At 40.6% G+C, this 23,105-nt stretch overlaps 1 protein-coding gene across 2 annotated transcripts; it reads left to right on the plus strand.

Annotated features, from left to right (window-relative positions):
- The first annotated feature begins 429 nt into the window (after positions 1 to 429).
- ATP1B3 (ATPase Na+/K+ transporting subunit beta 3) lies at positions 430 to 22,754 on the plus strand. Of its 2 annotated transcripts, none has more exons than XR_014933195.1 (7): positions 430 to 613; positions 7,185 to 7,313; positions 11,850 to 11,957; positions 13,510 to 13,697; positions 14,133 to 14,580; positions 18,390 to 18,476; positions 20,412 to 22,754. XR_014933195.1 is itself a non-coding variant. In XM_015871479.2 (7 exons), the coding sequence occupies exons 1-7, from the start codon at positions 505 to 507 to the stop codon at positions 20,580 to 20,582; spliced, it is 843 nt and encodes a 280-aa protein (XP_015726965.1). In that variant the 5' UTR covers positions 430 to 504; the 3' UTR covers positions 20,583 to 22,754. The 2 variants fall into 2 exon arrangements, 1 of the variants encoding a protein (XP_015726965.1); XM_015871479.2 differs by having other exon boundaries at positions 14,133 to 14,183.
- The last annotated feature ends 351 nt before the right edge of the window (positions 22,755 to 23,105 follow it).

Raw genomic sequence — 23,105 nt, forward strand, 5'->3', positions numbered from 1 at the left:
GCAGTGTGAGCCCCTTGTGCTCAGCTCTGTTCGGCTCAGCGCCCACCTGAGCCCGGCTGTGGTGCCGTTCACACCTCGCTGAGCTCGGAGCTCGTTTACAAGAAGCTCTAAGGTGTGAAGGCCGGCCCGGGGGTGCCCGGTACCGCTCCTTACACCGCTCCTTACACCGCTCCTTACACCGCTCCTTACACCGCTCCTTACACCGCTCCTCATACCGGCCCCAGCAGCCGCTGTGTCCCGCCCCCCCTCTCCCCCAGCCCATCGCTGCGCTCCCCCCGTGCGGCGCCTCGTGCCAGCTCCCGCCCAACGGCCGCGAGGGGGCAGGAGCGCGGCGTGCTGCGATTGGCTGCCGGGCGGCGCGAGGCGCGGCGGGGCGGGGCGAGCAGTGCGCGCTGCTCTGCGTCCGCTCTCCCGCCGGGCGCCGCGGCCGCAGTCACTGAGCGGCTGTTGGTCCGTCCGCCCGCACGAGCTGCCGCACCGCGCGCCGCCGCCTCCGGCCTCGCCATGAGCAAGGAAACCAAGAAGCCGTTCCGGCAGAGCGTGGCCGAGTGGCGGCAGTTCGTCTACAACCCCAACAGCGGCGAGTTCCTGGGGCGCACGGCCAAGAGCTGGGGTGAGCGCGGGGCGAGCGGCCGCGTGTGGGGCCGGGGGGCAGCGCGGATCGGTGTCTGTTCTGGCCCTTACTGCCGGTATGGCCATTAGTGCCGTTATGAACCTTACTGCCGTTAGTGCCGTTCCCGGCGGTGCCGCCGTCGCTCGGCTAAGAATAGCTTGTCGTCGTGTCGTTGGGGGCGGCCGGGGGGGCAGGTGTGTCCGGGGGCAGCGCGTCCCGAGCTGACTCACCGCCGCCCTCCCGGCCCGCTACGCAAATGCGCCGAGCGGGCCCATGGCTCCTCCCCGCGTGCGGCTCGGCGGGGCGCGGAGCGTGGGGGGGCTGTGCGGGACAACGTGACTGACGGCAGGACGCAGATAACGCCAATAACGGCGACTCCGAGCCTGCGGGAACCGCGATGAATGGGAGCGGGGCACGAGCCGCGGGTCGGAGGCCGCGAAGCGGGGCAGTTCCGCTGTGCATCGTACGGCTCCGGGCTGCGTTAGTCCCGGCCGGGGCCGCCGCGCTCCCCGGTTTCCTTAAAGCATTTCCTTAAAGCAGCCCTTTGCGGCCGCAATGCCCCTCGGGCAGCTCCCGGCCCCGCTCCTGTAGCCGCCCCGTCCCGCCCCAGCTGCGGCCCGCTGTCACAACCTCGCTCCTTCCAGTCCAAATATTTGGGTTTTCGCAGTATGTTTTCTCATATTAGACGGTCGTACAAACGCTTAATATCGGGATGTTGCTTCAACCCTCGCGGGACGTATTTACTGAGTTGAGAAAACGCCGCGTCCCCTCCCGTTGCTTGGATGTGGCCGTGCCGCCTCGGAGCCGTGCTTACAGAAGCAACAAGGCTCACAGCGTGGTACCAGCGCGGCCTTGACACCATCTCAATGGATGCTGATGTCGAAATCCGAGGAGGAGCCTGCAGAAGGCCGCGCTCTGCGCTGCCAACGTCTGTCTGTCAGGAGAGGGCCCCGCTCCGACACGAGCTGCCCTCCATTCAGATGGAAATAAGAGCTCGCGGGCCGCTGTGCCGCCTGCATAGCAAGGGAGAGGAAATTTCCACTGTGCCGGGCCCGGCCCCGTGCGGGCAGGTTCCTCAAGTGCGTGGGCTGCGAGATGGGCCGCGGTGAGCGGGAGGATGAACGGGAATGTGACGGGCACAAAGACCGCGGGCACCAATAGCTGCGACTTAAATAAAGGGATCCTGGAACAACCTTCTCTGTTGAAACCTGAGGACTAAATCACTCAGTGTTGCCAGTCCAAGGCCAATAGATAACACTTGCAGCTGATAGAACCAGTGGGTAATTTGTTTCACAGCCAGCTCTTGTGATAAAAGATATTTTTCCACATCCAGAAAGTGCACGAAGGCTTAGATCGCAGTTCAAATAATTTATATTTAATTAGCTTTCCTAAGGGTGATTGTCGTGTGGTTTGTGGTGTTGCTTTCCCTTCGCTGTATGTGAAGAGGTGTCTGTTCAACAACACTATGACCTGTCACTGTAATTTTTTGTCAATATTTGTCCTGACGTTTTGCAGGTAACATCTCACGCTTATTTAAATTACTTGTCTGAATATATAAGTAAAAGTAATTTTGGCTCTGTTAGGGTGCAGTATGTGTTCTGAGGAGCACAGTGCTCGATATCGTGATCCCCCCAGCATCCACAACGTAGGATGTTTCTTTTGTTTTGCTTTTAATTGCAGAGCACTTGCTGAGTGCTTTTGCTAGTGGAGAGTACACAGGGTTCAGTCTCACTTCTGCTTTCCATCAGTGTGTGCACTGAGCGCTGTCCCTCTGGCTGCTGGGCTCCCTGGGGGGAGGCGGGAGCAGCAGAGCTCTGGCTGCTTTGCTGCCTGTCTGCTGGGCCGTGCTGTCTCCAGGGACAGCGTGGTAGGAATTCAGCTGGCTCCGATTCTTCCTGGCGTATTTCTTTTGTCTCAAAAATGAGTAAAGAAACTGTTAAATAACTGTTTGCTGTATGTGTGTGTGTCGCCCCAGTCTGAGGCAGTCCTGGATGCTGATCAAGACTGTGACCGCAAGTCAGTCAGTAGCTTGATGCGGCTTTTGGAAGAATTGGAAATAAACGATGGATGACTGAAGCGTGTGAAGTTCTCAGCAGCAAGGCACACAGGGTCCTCGGAAATGTCAAAAGAAGGAGGATCAGTGCTGGGGTTGTGCACAGGGTGTAATGAGCAGGGCAAAGCGAGGAGAACTTGGAGCACTGCCACAGGGTCCTTCCTGTAAGGAAAGAGAAGATTGGTATCTGCTCTACATGTAATGACAAGATGCTGTGCCTGCCTGGGGCTGCAGCGAGATGCTGAGTGAGATCACTGCTGGATTCCTGCAGTACCAAAGCTGTGGTCACACAATGTGATGTCAGGCCTGGTTAAGCTTGGAGCTAACCCTGTCATGGTGTTCAGGGTAGAGATGACGTTGTCTTGGACAGCATGTACAAACTGTGGCCTACTGAGAAGTCTCGAATGCTTAGCAGTATCCTTCAGAGCAGAGATGTGCTGGAAGGTAAGGCACAAAACAAATTAAAGTAACAAAAAACAGGATCCAGGTTTGCTTTATTTGGTTTTCACTGTGTTCTTGCTGTCAGAATCTTAGCTGCTCTTCTGACTTGATTCTTCCTTGTTCTTAATCAGTCTTAGAGGAGGATTTGTTGGCAAGTAGCTTCTTCCCAGGCAGAGCACTGGTACTGCTGGCTGCCATTGCAGTTGGAACATTTGTGCACCCGAGTTGTGAATCAGAGCACAGTGTTCTTTGTATCATGGTAGATGGACAGTGCATGTGAAGTCCCTTTGCAACCTGGAGTAAGGCTACAGTCAAAGTCTTAATTAACTTTCCTATAATGCTACTTATTGTAAGAAATACATATTTGAGAAATCATAAACCATCTTCTTTGCCATGACACAGGTAGCTCTGAGGAAAACATGCTTCCTTTTTCTTGCTGCAGGTACCAGTAAGCTCTGGTGTGTGTGTTTATAATGTCTGTTCTAAATGCTGGATCAGGACACTTGAGCGCTGGCTTTTGTGACTCTGCAGCATGACACTTGATACTGTTTATTGTCTCCTGAAATGGTCCCATGTTATATCTACATTCTTGGTTCATTGTCACATAAACCGCAATGCACTGCCAAGGTTTTAATTCCTGCTTAAGTCTTCCTTCCCTCTTTCTTTCTTTCTTTCTCTCTCTCTTTTCCCCTATTGCTCCCAAAACTGGGAAAACGGTAATTCTGAAGTGTTAGGGAGTTGAGCTGAAATGTGACTAGTGCTTATCTAATGTGTACGGGCGTGTTGGTATAAAGCAGGTGGGCCAGAAGGCCGCCTTCATGGTAATGGGAGTCACCAGTCACAGGTTTGCCTCCTCTAGTAGGAGCTGCTGAGGAACAATCCCAGAGATGAGGAGATCATGCAGCATGGAAGGTATACAGCCAGAAAGATGGCATTTCATTTTGTTGTTGTGGGTAATGTCTCATAGTTGCTTCAAGGTCTGTTATGTGTTTATATGAATGCATGCAAATAGCTACCTGTATATGACATGTAGGCAGATCTGCCAGGCTGTTTTGTGCCACGTTGACAAGGTGTTTATCACTTTGCCATGTAATGTTTGGAAAGCCTGTATTTGTTGTGGAGATCATGGCCAGATATTGGATATCTTGACCTTTTACTAGTCAGACATTTGAATTTGCAGCGTGGATAAGTGCTTTGATTGTTGCAAATGAACTCCAAGTAACGCTGACACCAATGTGTTGGTTCAGAAGGAGCAGTTTTCCAGCACTGCAGAATGTGGGTTTGATACTTGTGGTTTTCTGTGTTAGTGTTGGTGCAGAGCTGTATGCAGCAGTGCTACAGAGCATGGGATGAGCTGAGTGGTGGCTGTGCCTGGGACAGCTGTGAGGAGTGCTCTCCTCTGTGAGCTGGGCAGGTCTCATTTCCTAACAAGACGTCCAGCGTGATGTAAAGTTATCTTGGCTGAGCTTTTTGACAAGTCATGGCTAGTTCTTTGTGATTAGCTTAAGGTAATTAATACTAATAGGCTCACAGAGTTCAGCATGCTTAGTTTGGTGCCTTTGCAAGTTTTGATTTGTTCTTCTCTGCTCTCCTTTTTTTTTTTTTTTTTTTTTTTTTTTTTCCCTTAATGATGCACAGGAACATAAATGTGTTACTTTATTCTAATGGACAGTGTTGTGCAGCGTGCCTACAAGCTGCCTTTAAAAAAGCTTAGAAGTGGTCTTTCTGTGTGCATACCTGTGCTCTGCTGTACTGGGAGAACTGGTGGCGTTCTCCAGGCTGTGAAAGAAATAGGGTCTTCCTTGTCCTGGTACTGCTGCACCTGGAGAGTGAAACAGGAACAGCAGGGGGCTGCTTCCTTGTAGACTTCTATAGCTCTGTGAGGTGAGGGGTGTGGACCAGAATGGTTTTAAGTTGATTTTGGAGATCCTGGAAAAGAAAGCTGACCAAAAGTTTGGGTGGGTTTTTGTTTTTGATTTTTTTTTTTTTGTGTGTGTGTTGTCGTTCATTTTGTGATACCCAAAGTATATTGAGTGTTCATCAGGTCATTGCTCTGTATTGGATTCAATTGATGCAATTGTAAAGCTTATAGGTAGGTAAAGCAAGTCACCAGTGTCACAAATACAGGTGTAATTTCTGTCATGGTTGTTATTGATTAGGATACATACTGCCTGATTTATGTCTTTTCAGCTTCTAAGTAGCCTTAGAAATAGTTTATAATAGACATCGAGCTTCTTCAGCAGGGAACAGGACTGTTCCTGTGTTGCTTCAGGTTTCTACGTAACAAATCTCTGTGTTGTATATTGTGCATCAGTGGTTCCCAAATGCATCTTGAATAGCTGATTGCTGTCACATTATTGCAGGTTGGAAAGCAACTTTCTCAACATGTGAAACTGAAAAAACAGAATCAATATTCAGCTGGTTACTGCAGAGAACTTTTGTTACAGTAATGATACGTTGGGAACCAGCTAATTACTGTTGCGAATGTACACTGGATTCTTTCAGGGGTGATACAGACCCTTGTATCTCCTGTCATGGTGGCCTACTGGTGGCAAAATGCGAGTGGTTTCTGGGGCAGGAGCCAGAGCTTAGGCCTCCTTCAGTCATCCCACAGCAGACAGTGCTCATCACTGAGCTGTCCTTGCTTCTAAGTTTTCCTTTTCTATGGAAGAAAACTGCACTTGAATATCTCATATAACCGTGTGTTGGTGGAATGTTGGGTAATGATTTTGATGTGTTATGTATCTTTGGCTTCCCCTTGTCAGTCTCTTTGCTGGAATATTTGGTTAAAGGTGAATTTGTGTCATTGTGTTATTTCTTTTAGATTAGAAAGGTTTTGAAGATGCTTTTCTGGAGTTGGTTCTGTGTGTGAGCACCTGAATTGCTCAGTACCTGCGCTGCCGTTCTTCTTGACAAGTTGTGCATATCCTGAGTCTCAAGTGATGGTTCTTAAAAGAGACTCACACGCTCTTCTTTTGGTTAGTTTTATATACTCAGTTAATAAATTTTTGTAGAATCTTACACAACTTTTCCTATTTCTTCCATCCAGACAGCAAATGTAGTTTGTCTTTGATCAGGAAATGTCTCCATGTAAAACTCAGTTTTAGAAGGAAATAAGCTAATGTGAGTTCCAGGGCAAAAGCCTGGAAGCCCACGTCTGTGCATGCACAGTGACAAATGGAGGGAGAAAAATAATGAGAAATAAAAAAGAATTATTAACGACAAGAATTCTCTATGCATTTTCCTATAGTGTTCTCACTTAACAACTGGCTGCAGCTCAGTGATGGAGAAGCACAGGGTGCAGTAGGCCGCTCTCCTGGAGGGTATTTGCTCAGGTTTGGAGGAGCTCTTTCTGGAGACTGTCAAGTTGGAGTCAGCAATGCCTGTGCTTCCCAGGCACATTGCTGGATCCCTGGGGTAGATCTGTATAGCAGGTGGATGTGATAGGCAGGCTTAGGGGAAGTCAGAACAGAAGGCACGGTGTGTTCATGGTGTGTTCGTGGTGTGCTCTCAGAGCCATGTGGCAGGAAGGATTTTCACCTTTAGAAGTCTACTATAGGAGGAAGTGTGTGAATAAGCACCGTGTTGTGTGGAGTACTCTCAAGTATCGACGGTGTTATTGAATCACCCGTTATTCTCTATTCCTTCTTCCACTGGATCAGGAACAATTTCTTCTTTTCATTCAGATCTTTAGTCTCCCCACCACCCCTTCCTTTCCAGCTGTAAAACTCTAATTCCCTAAAACAAATGGAACTGGAGTGGTCTGCTTAGTCATTTTCATTAGCTTCCCATCAGGGCTCAGAGTGGTTTCTAATGCTTTTCTTAAAGATGCCAAATACCAGGTCTTACCCTGTGAGTTTGAGAGCCAGAAAGTACAAAGAGAACTTTCCAGCACTGTGCAGTATGTCTGAATGCCAGGGACACAGCGACTGACGGCTACCAGTGGCAGTGACAGGGGCCCTGTGGAAAAAACACCACCAAAAAACTAAACTGCATTGCTTATTTCCTGTTTTTATTTTCAAAGTAAATAAAGGAATTAGCCAAGGCAAAAATAATAATTTTACCTTTTCTTTGCAGGTTTGATCTTATTATTCTATCTGGTATTTTATGGCTTCCTAGCCGCACTCTTCACGTTCACAATGTGGGTTATGCTTCAGACACTGAGCAGTGACATTCCAAAATACCGTGACCGGATTTCTAGTCCAGGTAACAGTGTATTTATCTCTTCATAAACTCAGCTCTGGTTTAACAGCCAAGTTTTACTCATGACTTTGTTTTAAGTAGGAACTGACTGTGAGAAACTGCTTATTATTCAGTTACTTGGAGGTTTCATAGGAAAAACTCAGTGTAAGACATGTAATTTATAGTATAAATTCAGTCAATAGCCCTTTGTGCATAAGGGGTAACTGTTGCTGATTTTTCTATATGATTTCTTCAGTTGAATTTGTCAGCTGTTTTGACTCCAGTTTTCCCTTCTCATCTGGACACTAGTCTGTTGTAAAAGTGGGATCATCATCCGACCAATTGTAAACCAGTTCTGTTGGATCAGATGGAAGGCCACCTGTATTTGATACTTCAAAGAAAACACGGGAAGGTTTTATTATGGGATAGTCTGCTCAATAGTAAGGGCTACAGTGGGAAGAGTTTGGGCTACAATTTTCAGAGTTCTGATTTTATATTAGTTGACTTTCGGCAGACATCGAATGTCTGTAGATTGCAGTGGTTGTTGACCTGTTATGTAGGGATGTGTGGTTGTGATCAGTGTGGCTTTGCAGTGAAGTCAAGTCCATGTAATATGGAGGTGCCATGAGACGTGGTATGTTGCTACACTGGGCTGGATTGAGGAGATCAACATGACAGAAAAGCTGAATGTATATGTACTTGATTTGGGTACGTAATTTAAATGGATGGGCCACGTGAAAATTTGGTAATATTTCTCCAATCTTATGATTTGGCTTAGAGACCAAATTTATGTAAGAATATCATCAACAAACAGGATGGCTGTGCAGTGTCAATACTTTGGTGAAAGTATGCTTTTAAAAGACTTTTTCATCTTTCTGAACCCCAAGCATAGAAAATCCAGCAACATCTTGCAGCTGCATTAGAACTTAAAATGAAGCAGTAATCGCTGTGTGTGCGAGTAGTAACTGGGCCTGTGTGACAAATCTCTCTGGATTTTGAGCAGGATTTGCTTTGATGTGGTATTCAGGCCAGCTATAACAGGTGTCCTCTTACCACATGGGATTCTTAGGGATCTGTACAGCCTTTTCAAGCTAAGAATGGGTGAAATTCTTGAAAGAACAACAACAACAACAAAAATAAATGACCTATTTAGAAGAAGTGACTTACTTGGCCATTTATCCTTCTTCCCATCTCCTCTGTGATAGTCAGAGCATTGGTAGCAAATGGAGCTGTGGGTAGCTAGGACTCGATTCTGGACCTTAGTGACATTTTCTCTCTTGGAGTTTGGGTTGTTAATCCTCCTTTGTTTTGAGATGTCATGTAGGATGTTTGTTTAGAGAAGTATTTATCCCACAATTAGTTTTTAACTTAGAATTCCTAAAATATTTCTGAGTTTTATTTTTTAATTGTGCATAACTTTCATAATGAATAATTGAAGACAGTGGAATTGCTTATCTCTGCTCTGATGTTTTGCCTTAACTGTGTCATTTTTCACTTGCAGTGAAACATGTCATGCTCCTGGCTGTAAAACTTTAATAAATTAAAAAAAAAATATCTACACACACAAAAGCTGGATGGCGTAGGTTGAAGGTTTTTCTCATGTTAAACATATTTGGAAATCTCACAGATTGATTTGCTTTCTGATTGGTTTTTGACTTGTAATGTGTGCTGGGATAGAACAAAATCAATCAAATCCAGATGATTTTAAAACATTAAGAAAAAATAATAAAATCTTGGGGTTGTTGATGACTGTGATCTATTACTGTCCTCGACATGATCCTGTGTTGAAAATGCTAATTCTGTTCCTCCTTGAAGGCTCCATATCCTGCATCTCTCCTGGTCTGTGCTTCACTCCTTCCTCAAATAGCTTTTTTCTGCAGGCATTCCATTGTAGTCTCTAGGCAGACTGCGACAAACTAGAACTGGAGCAGCCCTTTCCTCTTAGGATGTTCCTGAAGTTCCCTGAAGCGCTGAGTCTCTTCAAATTACTGTTTCATTCACTGATGACCAATTTAGTTACTTTGTCATATTCACTTTGAAAAACAGCATCTAAGTTTCATTTACAGTATAAATGTATGTGTGTGTGTGTATATGTATATACATTACCTATAAATAAATAAATACACACACACATACACACATATATAAGTAATAACCTCTTCTCCCTCAGAACGCTTTAAGTGACACTTCAGCCCTGTTACCTTGTATTTTCTTGAATCCTAGTTCAGTCTGGTGCTCTGAAGATGACTAAAGGTGTGAAGTAATTGGCAAAAATGATATTTTGAATTGATGTGTATCAGAAGCATTTAGTCGTGGCTTTCTTGGAAACAATTTAACTGCTGCAGATGTGGAATGAAGAATTAGATTACTATTATTTTTTTGAAAGCCTACTGAGAAATTAAAGAAATTGTTAAACTCGTGTGTAATTTTAGAATCTGAAAGATGTTTGTCTGTGATAAATGTATAGTATATATCTTTGTATTTCCTAGTTTAAAGTATTTGTAGTAATTTCTGCTATCAAATAAGGCCAGTCACTTCCATAGGTGAATCCCTCATAGACCAGGGCTGCTTGGGCTTGCTGAATGCTTTCCAAGAGCTTACTCACTGATTAACTGTGCTGTATTAAGAATCCTTCATTAAGATAAATTCTCCATTTTTCTCTTTCTACTGCAGTGTTGTATTCATAAATCTTTATTTTGTATAAAGAAGGCCTGATTTTATTTTCATTTTTTAACATTGGGTAATAAGGTGTTGTTTTGTTTTTTTTTTTCCCTGAAGCTTTTATTCACTTGGGAATCTGGTTTTAATTAGTTTTGTCGGATGATAGGCAACTACATGGCATCCTAAGGAGGTGCAATTAGTCACTGCCACAATTGTTCTACTTCTGTTGTGCCAAATTTGACACTGATCTAACCATTTTAGCATTCTAACCTAGAAGAAAACTAATGTGGTTAGAAACAAACAAACAAACAAAAAGCACAACACTATTTTTGGTGGAACTGCAGCCTTATATCTCAGCTGTAACTGAAGAGGCTATTAACTGTGTACCTTATTTAACCCATATCCTGGGAAGAAGGACAGATCAGCTCTATCAAGGGGCCAAACTCCATGTCATTGTTGGCTTCTTTCGCCCTTTGGTGCAAAGCCTGATTTGAGCACGCTGCAGCCATTCTCTTGCTAGCCTTGGCCCTGGTTTGCAGATGGTTCCTGTTCCAGCAGTGGCACCAGGAGCCAGCCAAGGACAGCAGATGGAAGGCGACAGCACTGCTGTAATGCGGCTGGGAGCAGCCCTGACCGCTGCAGGGCCCAGTGCAGGCAGCTGTCAGACAATTCAGCACGGTTAGCACACCCATGTCCAGTGACATGAGTGCAGTGGCTTAGCATGCTCTCTGGTATTGTCTGTGAAAGACTACATCTGATTTCTCTTTGTGGGAAAAAATCAAGGAAAAACGAACTGGGTGTGTTTTTTTGGGGGAAAAAATGTGAGCCATCTTTATGCATTATAAAGGTTTATTTATTTATTTACTTATTTATTTTTAAGAAAACAAGAAGCTTTGTTTCTTATGAGACTAATACAGTTTTGCTTCATTCTACATAGGTTGCCCTAGAAGTGATGCCTCCTATTTGTTATTTCCATGGAAACTATTACAGATACAAAGAACACAGTAACACAGACTAGTTGATAGAGCAAATGGTCAGCTACAGAGCATTATTTTTCAATATTGCCAACACCTCCACCTGTGTGTTTTTGCCAGCGCTGACCAATAACTCATGTGCTGTGCTCATAAACATGTACCAGCGGAGATGGTCTGCTGTCGCCACTGCTGAAACACACCACCCACTGCCTCGCTGTGCTTGCATCCACTGTTGGGTCTCCATGAACGTTCAGCAAATGTCAGTGAATGTCAGTGGGTGCAATTTCTTCCACATAGAGAAATTCATACACACTTCCATGCCACATTCCATTCTGTTTGGCTGCCTCTCTGCTGCCATCTTCTACATGACAACAAAATGTAATGGAATACTGGTGGTAAGGTTCAGCCTCTGCTGCCATACTGCCAGCATCCACTTCTGACATCATGGGTCAACATAATGAAATAGGAGACATTACTGATGGGACAGTCCTCACATCTTGTCTAAAGCTCTGATGCTTAATTTTACCTCAAGGGTTTCTTCTTGTGGCTTTGGCTGATTTTTTTTTTTTTTTTTTTTTTCTAATTAGCTTAACTTGAAGGATATTGAAAACGTGAAATGAATCAGTAAAATTAAATGGAAGTGATTGAACTTTCTGATTTTGCTATTTATAATCAGTTGGGTTTGGTTTGTGAATTGTAGTCATGTTGGATTAAATTCAAGTCTTAATTCACGTGGAGTAGTGTTGATTTTTAATACCTGACTTGAAACACAAACTGCTTTCCAGTTATGTGGAATACAGGGGTGACATCAGTGTTTCTTTACAGGTGGGTACTTTTTAGCATATGGATGTGAATTTTGAGTAGGCTAGAGTGATACAGGGATGTGAAGTTGTTCAGTTCTTTACTTGTATTTTTTCTTTTTAAGGGCTTATGATTTCACCAAAGCCAGACACTGCGCTGGAATTTTACTTTAACAAGAGCGATGCCCAGACATATGCAGAATATGTTTCTACACTTAGAAAATTTCTTGAAAGTAAGTAAGTTAGTGATACCCAAGCAGTTTAGGAATCTTAATGTTTGGTACATTAATTTAATTCTTCACTTGCAGTTAGTAATTACTAATGAGAACTGCTGAAAGGTTCAGGTGTACTGTAGACAAATATGTTTTTAAGGTATGTAACTCACAGAAAAATGTAAAGGTAACAAAAAATTACCTGTATTTGACAGGGAAATGGTGCCTCGCAAAAGTTGTAAGTTAGAATTGAGGAAGTTCTGTAGAATCACACCTTTTTGCAGGAGATGCTTTCTTAGATACACAAGCTGTGCCTGAGGCTATCTGGGTTGGTAGTGGTGGTGCTATCTGAAAGCTTTGAGTAGGTATTCCTTTCAGGTGTTCCTAGGAAGAATGCTCTATTTGATGCTGACCTGCCTCCTGCTGTTCAGAGAGTTGGGGACTTTCAGGCTGTGAATGAATATTTATTACCCTGCTTCTGTTTAATCTTATGTTTAGCTATCAGGGGGGAAAAAATAGCAAGAAGTGTTAAGGGATGAACAGACAAGCATTTGTGATAGTATGATCCACATGTTTGTGAAACTTGAGCCAGAATTGCTTGTGATTGTAGAATCGTAGAATGGTTTGGGTTGGAAGGGACCTTTAAGATCATGTAGTTCCAAAACCCTGCTTTAGACAGGGATACCTCCTACTAGACCAGGTTGCTCAAAGTCCCATCCATCTGGCCTTGAATGATTCCAGGGAGGGAGCATCCACAATCTCACATAGGCAACTGTTGCAATGCCTCACCACTCTCACAGCAAATAATTCCTTCCTAATGTCTGGTTTAAACCTACCCTATTCCAGTTTAAAGTTGTCCCCCCTTGTCCTGTTGCTACCTGCCCTTATAAAAAGGCCCTCCCCAGCTTTTCTTCGGGCCTCCTTCAGGTGTTGGGCAGCTGCTATAAGGTCCCCTCAGAGCCTTCTCTTCTCCAGGCTGAAGAGTCCCAGCTCTCTCAGCCTGTCCTCATATGGGAGGTGTTCCAGCCATCTGGTCATTTTCATGGCCCTCCTCTGGACCTGCTCCAACATCTCCCTGTCCTCCTTGTGTTGGGGGTCCCAGAACTGGACATTACTATAACATCATTTATACTACCTGATGGCGATGTAGAGGCAATTTAATATTAGCTATTAAAATACTTGAAGTTTTCTTGTGTGTTTATTTCGAAAAAAAATTAACAATACAAATGTAAAAACTGTTAGTTTCCAGGTAAAAACTTATTTATATTTTAATACATAGTTTAGAATTATGTACTGAAATTTGTAATTATTGGTATGATCCTAAAAACAGGACATTATTTCTTTTGAAATACTCTATATTATTTCATTTGGCCACAATGCTGCTTCTTTATAAGCTTTGAGAAGGTAAGCCTGTAAGATGAAAATGGGAGGCACAGTGCTTTGAAATCACTCTCTAAGAAAACTGCTAGAAAAGAAACAACTGTATATTAGCTGTTTATATATAATTTCTGCAATTTTTGCCTACTTCTGTGCTTTATACCATTGGTTTAAAAGCTATTTTTATGTTTCGTAGCATATGATGATTCAAAGCAATCCCAAAATATAAACTGTACTCCAGGAAAAGTTTTTGATCAGAATGATGTTGCCGTTAAAAAGGCATGTCGATTTAACCTCTCTGAGCTTGGGCAATGCTCTGGGAAGGAAGATAAGACCTTTGGCTATTCTAAAGGAACTCCCTGCGTGCTTGTGAAAATGAATAGGGTAAGTGACTACTTTAAAATTTCATTTTTAGTGCAGGGTGTGAAATATCACTGAAATATCAGGGATTCAGTTTTCTTGTAATTGTGTTTTACTTCATGCCTACATTCTAGAAATGCAATTAGAATGTCATGGATTCCGTAACTCCTAACTTTGCAGTGTGATGTTTTGTTTCTTGAACAGTTCGTTGTTTTGAGACATTGATTTTATGCGCTTAATGTAAAATAAGAAAATAGTCCTGGATATGGCTGCGATTTGACCTTTATCTTAGAAGTTCTTGACATCTTTATTCTAAGCTAAAGTTGTCCTTAAACACAATACTAGACAGATGTGCTCCCTGTATCAGCTCTGTCTTATTGAGTGGGAGAAAGCTTGAATTTGGTATGTATAACTGGTGAAAGAAAGAAGGTCTGTAAATACTTTAATTTTCTCTTTCAGATAATTGGATTAAAGCCTGAAGGGGAACCATATATACAGTGTACATCTAAGGTCAGTCCTGAATGTAAGAGATAAAGGTGAAGTGAATTTTCCTTGCTATTGAGATGAAAAGTCAATGTAAACACTGATGGAACAATTTCACTGTCTTCTATTAGACTTTCTTCTTTTTTTCTTGTTGTCATCTCACTGTTTGTCTTATTTAATACTATTGTCTTTAATTTCTTTAGTATAGTTATTAAAAATACTGTCTTTTTGTTCTTCTGTTTAAAATATTTTTGAACTACCTGATTTCCTTCAGAGCTGAGGAAATGCACGGGTGTAACTCGTAGTCATATTTATTTTTATTTATTTTGTGTGAGTTGTGTTTTGTTTTCCCATTTCATAACCTATATTTTTATTTTTTTTCTCCATGCTGCAAGTGCACCTTAGACAATTTTATAAATGATGGGTAAGACCAAGTGTGGAAACTAACATTGTTACCGCTCAAGTAAAAGTTGTCTTCAAATCAAATATAAGCAACTTACAATAACATCTAATCTATAAGTATTTGTTGTGTACAAAATGCTTACTCAGAATGTTTTAAGGCAGTTATAATAATTACTTTTGACTTGCGTGTATTTCTCCTGGACTGCTTGGGGAGCTGTGAAGTCTTGGTAGATTAGTAGCTTCAGCAAGGGATAGCGGCATGGCTCTTTGAGTTGACTGAACAAATGTAGGCTGGGGAATTTCAGCAACGGGTAGAACAAATACCACAGGTGTTCCTGCCTTCACTCGAGGAATCTGTTATGTGCACAGGTATTAGAACTTCACTGCTATCAAGTCTGTGGAAGCTTTGATCTTTCCATGACAGTTTATTGCAAACAAAGTTTATTCCTGTGTTCATTCTTAGAAAATGTTCAGATGAAGGAATTTCTCTAGAATAATGCAGTTAGGTTCTTCTGATGATTACTCTTCACTTATTTCCCTTTTCCAGTGTATCATTTCTTATATAATACCATATCCCAAATCGGCTGAGACAATTATTAACAAAATTTTTCCCTCTCATCATATCAGAAGTAGTTAAAGTCTCCTGAGGTGAATTTGCCGTTTCACTTTGCCAACACTACTACATTGAGTCCTTGTTTTATTTTGCTACTTAGAACTTTCTTGTGTCTGCCAATTTCTTATTGAAACACTGAGCACAACCCAGTTGTCTTCATCTCCACCTGGAATGTCTAGCAGTGTGCTAAGAACATTGCACATATAGAAGCTATAAATAAAACACTGAGGATTCTATTTTATATTCGTGGTATTTCTTCAGCTTTCCTATGGATGTTCCATGAGATGATGTTAAAAACTATAATAAGCATATGCTATGATGAATTTATAATGAGATGTATCTGCCACTGTATTTGAATCTTCCCTAAATATTGGCTCATAGCAGGAATGATGTGTAGAGGTCGTTTGTCTTTCCCTGTTGTTCCTCTTATTCAGGGTATTTACTGAGTCTTTAAATAGCTGATGTGTTCTGTTGCAGGTTTTTTTGTTTGCTTGTTTGGTTTTTATTTTTCTGTTGCTGTCAGCAAATGTGGATTAAAAAAACACTGAGATGTACTACAGAAATTAAGCCAAATAAGCCTCTTACTGGATATTAGCTTCATAGCACATACAAGTGTATTTATGCAGTTCATAGCAGGAATGCAACTTGCTTGTAATTATAAGTTTTACATCAGAAATCTGTAAGATCGAAGTGATAAGATTTGATTTAGTTTAAGAGGTGATTTTATTGAGCAGAGCAGAAATGCTGGTGCTGTGTTTTCTTCAGTGTAGGGAAGACCTTCTTTAACTCTTATTTTTAATCTGTGGATCTGCTGCTGATTATTTGAAAAAATATATATTATTCTCTATAGTTTGAATTTTGCATATATTAGGGAGCAATGTGAAGAAATGTCTGCCTTGACTTTATACAGTCTGACTTTTAAATAGTATAATAAAAGTAACCCTAAGTTATAAGGGCAAGTCTTTTACATGCAAAAGAGAGTTAATAGTTTCTGTCCACATATTCTGCCAGTCTTTGCCATATGAAACATCCTTACTGTGGAAACTAATATTAAAAACTCATATTCTTCCAAGTGTACTTTTGTGAAGCAGCTCTCATTTCTTCCTGTGCTTTCTACCTTGTTTTTGTTTTTTTTTTAAATAGAAAAAAAATTAGGTAGATCTGTGATCTCAAAATCAACATGCTTCATAGCTGGGGTTGCTCCCCACACCTCCATGCTGTCATCGCTGTGATTTGTGTAGATGAGGGAAGGTAGTGTTTGCAGTGTAAGGCAGTAATTCCAGCTGGTTTTTGCTCCTACATCCAGAAGGCACTGATCTGTTGTAGACCTGAGTATCTCCACAAGGAGAAATGAGCTAAAAAAGGATTGTACTTTGAAGAAGTTTGAATGTCAGCATTTTAAATCTTTAGTCTGGGCTGGAGGTGTGAAATTGCAAGTGTGCTGAAACACCTTGCAGCAATGTTCTTTCGTGTTGGAACTGTGTACACTGAACAAAAACCTGTAGATTTGCACATTTTTTAAATGACAGAGAAGACAAATACAACTAATCCTCAACTATCTGCATTTCTGCTGTGTAGAGATCACCCTCACTTTGTGTTAGGCATCTCTTTCTAATTTTCAAGAATGAAGAATGGTTGTCAGAGAGATTTCCTTCCTTGCAGTTGTCATCATATTCAGCATCTGATTTACCCTTTTTTATGTGAAAGGACTCTTATTTTTAAGGCTTTACTAATGGATATTGCTCTTGTTGCAGTACATTTTGCTTTAAACTGTGCAATAAGTCTAAATTGATAAGGACAGTATCCTTTCTTCTTCTCATGGTAACAAGTAGGTCTTTCACAAGTTCTTTCCTTGGTTCTCAGTACATTATTTTAATGTCTGTGCAATTACACTAAGACAGTCCTGATAAAACCTTGTGCATGAGGCAGAAGCCTGCCTTCATCTGTCTGACTAAGTGGTCTGATTTTAAGATTTGCTGGCTGACTGCCTGTAAATCTTTGTATTTGTGGTAAGCAAAAAAAATGTGATGCTCATGGATCAGCTCTTGAAACTTTTCAGCAGATGCAGCTAGCTCAGCTTTTTAAGAAATATACGTAGGGATTAATTATCCTAATTATTAGATTTAATTATTATTAATTAAAAATGCAACACACAGCATTTGCATGAGAAAGGCAGCTGCATGTTCAAGAACCTCTGCTGTTTTCTTGATAGACGACTGCCATTTATGACTGACTGCTTGCACAACACTGTGTTCAGCTGCTTGAGAAAGCTCTGCTCCTGTTTACCTGAAGTTATTCTGAATTCTGGTTTTGTAACTGATCCTAAACTAATATGGTAGTAGAAGGATATGTTCTTGGGCTGCGGATTATTGTCTGTTGATTCTTGATCTTCGTGTTCCTCTTCTATTACTGCAGTTGCATTCTGAACTTTGTAGTGTAGCTTTTAAAAATTGCAGCTACAGGTATGGTAATACTGGGAAAAAATGAAAGTTACCGATGCAGCTCAAACTTGTGAGTTACACTGTACGAGCAGTGATATTCTGTAGGTGTATTTAGCTTTTGGGGGGTGTTTTGTGGCATTACTCTATTACAGCGATATAATTCACTGTTACAGAAGGTTTACATATGTGTACTGTTCCTATTGGGTGCTGATGATACAAACTCTAGAAATGTGATAATTTTAAGCTTGGTTTCCTTGTAGGTAGCTTGTCTTTCAAGGCTAGCTGAACAGTCTACAAATCAGGTGCCATTGTGGAGGGTTGGGGCTGTATTGTTTCAAATTTGAAATTTGAATTTCTATTTCAAGTCAAGTTTTCATCTTGTCTTATATATGGATATGCTGTTGCTACACCAAAACATACAGGCTTGTTTGTGGATACGTGGGATTTTAGCTTATATATATGATTTGTTTTTGTTATATTCATTGCAATTTGACTTCCTTGGACGGATAACAGAAAATGTAATTCAGAGTGCCTTGATGTGATTACTAATTTAAGTACTGCTAATAGTAAGCTTCACTGTAGCAGATGCGTGCAGCATGTAGCTGTTTGGCAAAACTTCATCTGTTTTGGAGGTTAGTTTACTACTTTCTGGAGCTGTTTGTTTGTTTCCTTTAGGGGAGTCTTGCACTTTATCATTGGGTTGTAATTCTGATGCTGTATCGGTGTTTATCCAAGCAGATAGTGACTTTTGAATTTTGTTATTCTCTCCAACCATAGGATCCAGGCGCAGTTGAGATGAATTATTTTCCTTCAGGAGGGATGATTGACTTGATGTACTTTCCATACTATGGGAAAGCCCTGCATGTAAGTATGTCGTAATAATGGTCGTCTTACTAAACACTCTTGACTGTGAAGTCTGAAAATTTTAGTGAGGTGTACTCATGAAGAATAGTGCTTAATGAGATTAGAGGGATCCATTAACAGATGTAAGGAAATAAAGCAGGCACCCTCCTAATGAATAAAATGCACTATTAAGGACATCTGCTGTTTCTTGGTCACTAATGGAAAAGGCAAAAAAACCTTAACTGGTTCTTTTGATTGCCGTGCTGTTTACGATATTCCACCTGTAGGGTTTGTGTACACGATATCAAATTTATAGCTCAGCATGGTATTGTTGCTCATACATCTGTATGGCTCTGCAGTCATGTTTTCTGTTCACTCTGCTTAATGAAGAAGCACATCAAGGTAGTGGATTAGTCTGTTTTACTGTTATTTTTTATTTTTTCTTTGCTTGCCTCCCTTATCCGCATTTTATTCTGACTTAAATCTTATCTACTTGAACCTTAAGTTTTCAAAACAAAACAACTATTTTATTGACACAGAATACACAGAGTTAAGACTCTTGTTTCTCTTCAAACTTAAATTTAGCTAATATTTTCTTGAAACAGCTTGAGATAACTATGAAATACAAAATTAAATTGCTTCTTATTGGCCAAGTTATTTAATCATAGTTGGAAAGCTTTTTGGCTGTTCATTGGTGAAGGTGAAGTACTCCCCTAATGTGAATATTTTTAGGCCTCTAACATACTACAGTAGTTGTTTATTTTCCTGAAGTGATTTTGGCACTAAGTAATTCATTTGTCAGTTATTATTTCCAATGTACTCTACACTTACTTGCAGCAGTTGATGTAACTTGCATGTAGTTCTAGGTCTTCGCTTTCACAGCCAGAGTTCTTGAATTGATAAAGCATCAGTTTGCTTAGATAAACAAGATTTGGGAAAGGCTGTCAACTTCTGCTTCCAATAGATAGACTCAGTATGTAGTTTAACCTTCCTGGCGTGTAAGAATAGTGAAAGAAGAGCACTGCTGTTCTAAGAAATGCAAACTACAGCATGGGTAGATCTTGATATATCAGGAAATAATTTCTGCCAAAGATGGGATTAAGATCTTCCCTGATAAAATGCTTTTCTTATTGCTATACTGATGGAAAGGTGAGATTATGAAAAGAAAGCAGTTAAGTCAGGCAGAACTCAGTGCGAATCCTTATATAGGTGATTAAAAAAAAAGTCTTTAATTAGCTGATGTTCTCTTTTGGAGTACAGTTCAGTGTCATTTCATGTCCATTCTGTCATGTGGGAGGAGATAAGATTTGCTTGAGGGTTTGTTGCTTATGTAAGAAGCAGTTCTCATAACATCAGTGTGTTGTAGAAAAGAAAGCAAGAATAGTTTTGAGGTTGAGTATTTAAACAGGTCTCAAGAGTCTGGATTGAGTTCTTGGCTACACAACAAAAATTATTGTGTGGAATTTTTTAATTACTTTATCCTGTAAAAGAGTTAAGAGTGTACAACTATTGCTGTGCTGGGTTAGGAGCTGTGAAAGTACTAGCATCTCCAGAACGGTTATTTCCTTTTTGCTGCTCTGCATGATAAACCCAACTGCCTGACTTACAGAATGGACCTTTTTCAGATAACTTGTAGCATTTAATGAGGATGCTGATTCTCACCCCTCTCCCCAGACATTTTACATTGAGTACTGTCATTAACTCAAATGAAGTGGAATATATTGATTTATATATTATATATATATATAGTATGAAGAATGTGTACGTGACAATCTATCCAGCTGGGAAAATATAGTCTGATCTCAGCTCAGTCAGATTGGGCTTTGAAAGCTTGGGTTTGCAATTCTCTCTTTTTCTTGTTTTGATAGACTCAGTGTCAATTGTTCATGCTAATCACTGTATTCAGATCACTTAGTCCGGTATCTCAAATATTTTCCCCATCTTTCTGTTTACTAGGCTCACTATTTACAGCCTCTAGTGGCTGTTCAACTAGCGATTAACTCCAACAGTACCAATGAAGAAATAACAATTGAGTGTAAGATCCTGGGATCTCCTAATTTAAAAAATGAAGATGATCGTGACAAGTTTCTGGGACGAATTGCCTTCAAAGTTGAGATGACTGAATAGCAGGAAAAATAATGTTTTCCACAAAGTAAATGTTGTGTTGTCTGTTTTGTATCAGCTGGACATGCCATTCTAGGATATGAAACCACCTTGGAGAATGTTAAGGTGGCTTATGGCATTCAGGGTAGCATAATAATATGCTTCCAAATCGTATGTTTGAAATCCCTCAAATAAATGCCTATCATGCTTCTGCCTGCCCCATTGGAACAGTGTACAGATCATAGTTATGTCATAGGGACCTGTAAATAGCTGTTTTCAAACAATAATAATGGTGACCTTTGTCCTGTTCTAAAATGTGGTTTTATCCCCCAAGTGAGTGTCTCAAGCTTAATGTGCTGTGCTATGTAAATATTGTATTGATTTAACACTGGTTTAACTGTCATATCTCAGTGCTGACACAGTTATAGAGATAATTAATAAATGGTACCCGATTGACATAGTGATTCTTTTGAAAGAGCAAACACCTCCACATAAGTTGTGTGTGTGGGAGTGGGTGGGTGGATGGATGACTGTGTGGAGATGCCTTAAATTGTGGATTGGTTGGTGTGGGGAAAGTAAAATGGATTTTAAGAGTTGGTATGGATTTCAGAAAGTAAGTGCTCACCTAGTACTTCCTTGTGCTTGTCACTGTGCAAGTATTGTGTACTTGTAATACTTGGTAGAGAGTTTGGTATTCTAGCTGAGGAATTAAATCTTTCTTTGTGTTGTTAATTGCTTGCAATACGTGGAGCACAAATAAAATCTATACCGTATTTTAAAACTTTTTAGTTCAGAAATATCAATATAAAACAATTAAAATTTGTTTATAGAGTCCTGGTAACAGTTGTACAACAGAGCTGCTTGAAAGAAACAGCCTCACTATTGTGGAAATAGACTTTCATATTTCCAATTAAACAAAAAGAATAAATCATGAAGAACCTCTGCTGGGGGTTTGTCTTGATTAAACATTCCTGTTTAATTTATGTACTGTTTCATTGCATCATTTTAACATACTTCATGTTTTCTTTTGCTCTTTAATCTTGGATTTTCTTTGCATTATCTCATCTGCCTTGGAAAAAAAAAAAAGAAAGAAAGATGACGATACAGCTGTGTTATACAAACTGTCTGTTGATTGGGAGTATGGGTTACTGGCCATCTGTCATACAGTTCTTTTAGTAATCCATGTGCTAAGATGGCTACAAGAAGTCTGGCTTATTTGTGACTGCTGCTCACATCAGGCCAAGCTGACCTGCAAGTTACACTGCGTTATAACTCGTGTGGTTTTGCTGACATGGGATTTACAAAGCTCTACCCCAGGGTTTTTGTTCAGTTTATTTTTTGAGCACATGATCCACATTCTCATGTATTGGAGACTGCAGCAAAACTATTTGTATACATACCTCTATGTTCTCTTAGGAATATTGTGGCCTAAATTTGTTACCTAACTTGCTTTTATACCTAATTCTTATACTGTTTTTAAAAACTTTATTAGAGACAAATTAAAATAATTATTACTAAAATTCAAGATCCATTCTTAAAAACTTGCTTTGACGATGTTTGGCCAGTGTAAACCACATTAGTGCAAACTTTAAACAATTGTGCAGGCTTACACTGGTGCAGGTTTGGAAGAAGCTGCTCTCACTGGGCCTTTTCACAGTGTGTTGAACCTCATTGCAAATAGGCTTATAGCGACTGATGTCACTTAGCATGCTTCTTTGTTGTTGTCTACAAAAGAAAAATTGTTCTTCACAATATGCCATGGGTACTTCTGTAATGACAGCATGCATTAATATTCAATAAGAATGTTCTTTTAAAATATTCCATTACTAATGTTTTAAATCACGCAGTTTTAGAGGTGGGATACCTGGATTCTTGAAGTTGTCACTAATTGGTTCTCTGTATATTAACACTGCCTGAAAGTATTTTAATACTGCCTAACAGAACTTAGTGTTGAGGTTGCATTTGAAAATGAAAAATACTAGCATCGTGTATAAAAAAACCAAACAATAATAATAAAATCACATTTGTGTTCACTTAGGAATGGTAAGAATTTATAGAGAAATGCTCAGTTTTCAAATGACTTGATACTTGCAACAGTTTCTCTTTCTACTTCTTTATATAGACAAAGCATGAAATGGCAATTCTTCACCAGCACTTTTCAGACAGGTAGAATTCAATAAACTCCTGTTCTCCCTAGATCTTGTAGAAGTGTATTTTTTATTTATTCACATAGGCATCATCAGCTGTGGGAGGGATGGGACTTTGAGAAGGTTCAGTTACCAAAAATACTGTATAAAATATGTGTAGGGAATGAGTCAAACATTAAACTTCTAAAGTGACTGAACCTTTTTTTTTTCCCCTTCTTTCTTCAGAATTTGAATAAGTAAATACTTATAAACATATATTGATTGTATTGACTGTTAGGGCACAATAGAATTACTTGTTTTCTTCATGTATGACTTTAAGTAAGCTCTCTGTGGACTTTAAATCTTTAAGTTACTAACTTAGTAAGAAACCTGGGGTGATTAACTTGTCTACTAATAAATA

The sequence above is a fragment of the Coturnix japonica genome, chromosome 12 (genome assembly GCF_054131305.1).
Source record: "Coturnix japonica strain WE chromosome 12, WE-NBRP24, whole genome shotgun sequence".
NCBI lineage: Eukaryota > Metazoa > Chordata > Aves > Galliformes > Phasianidae > Coturnix > Coturnix japonica.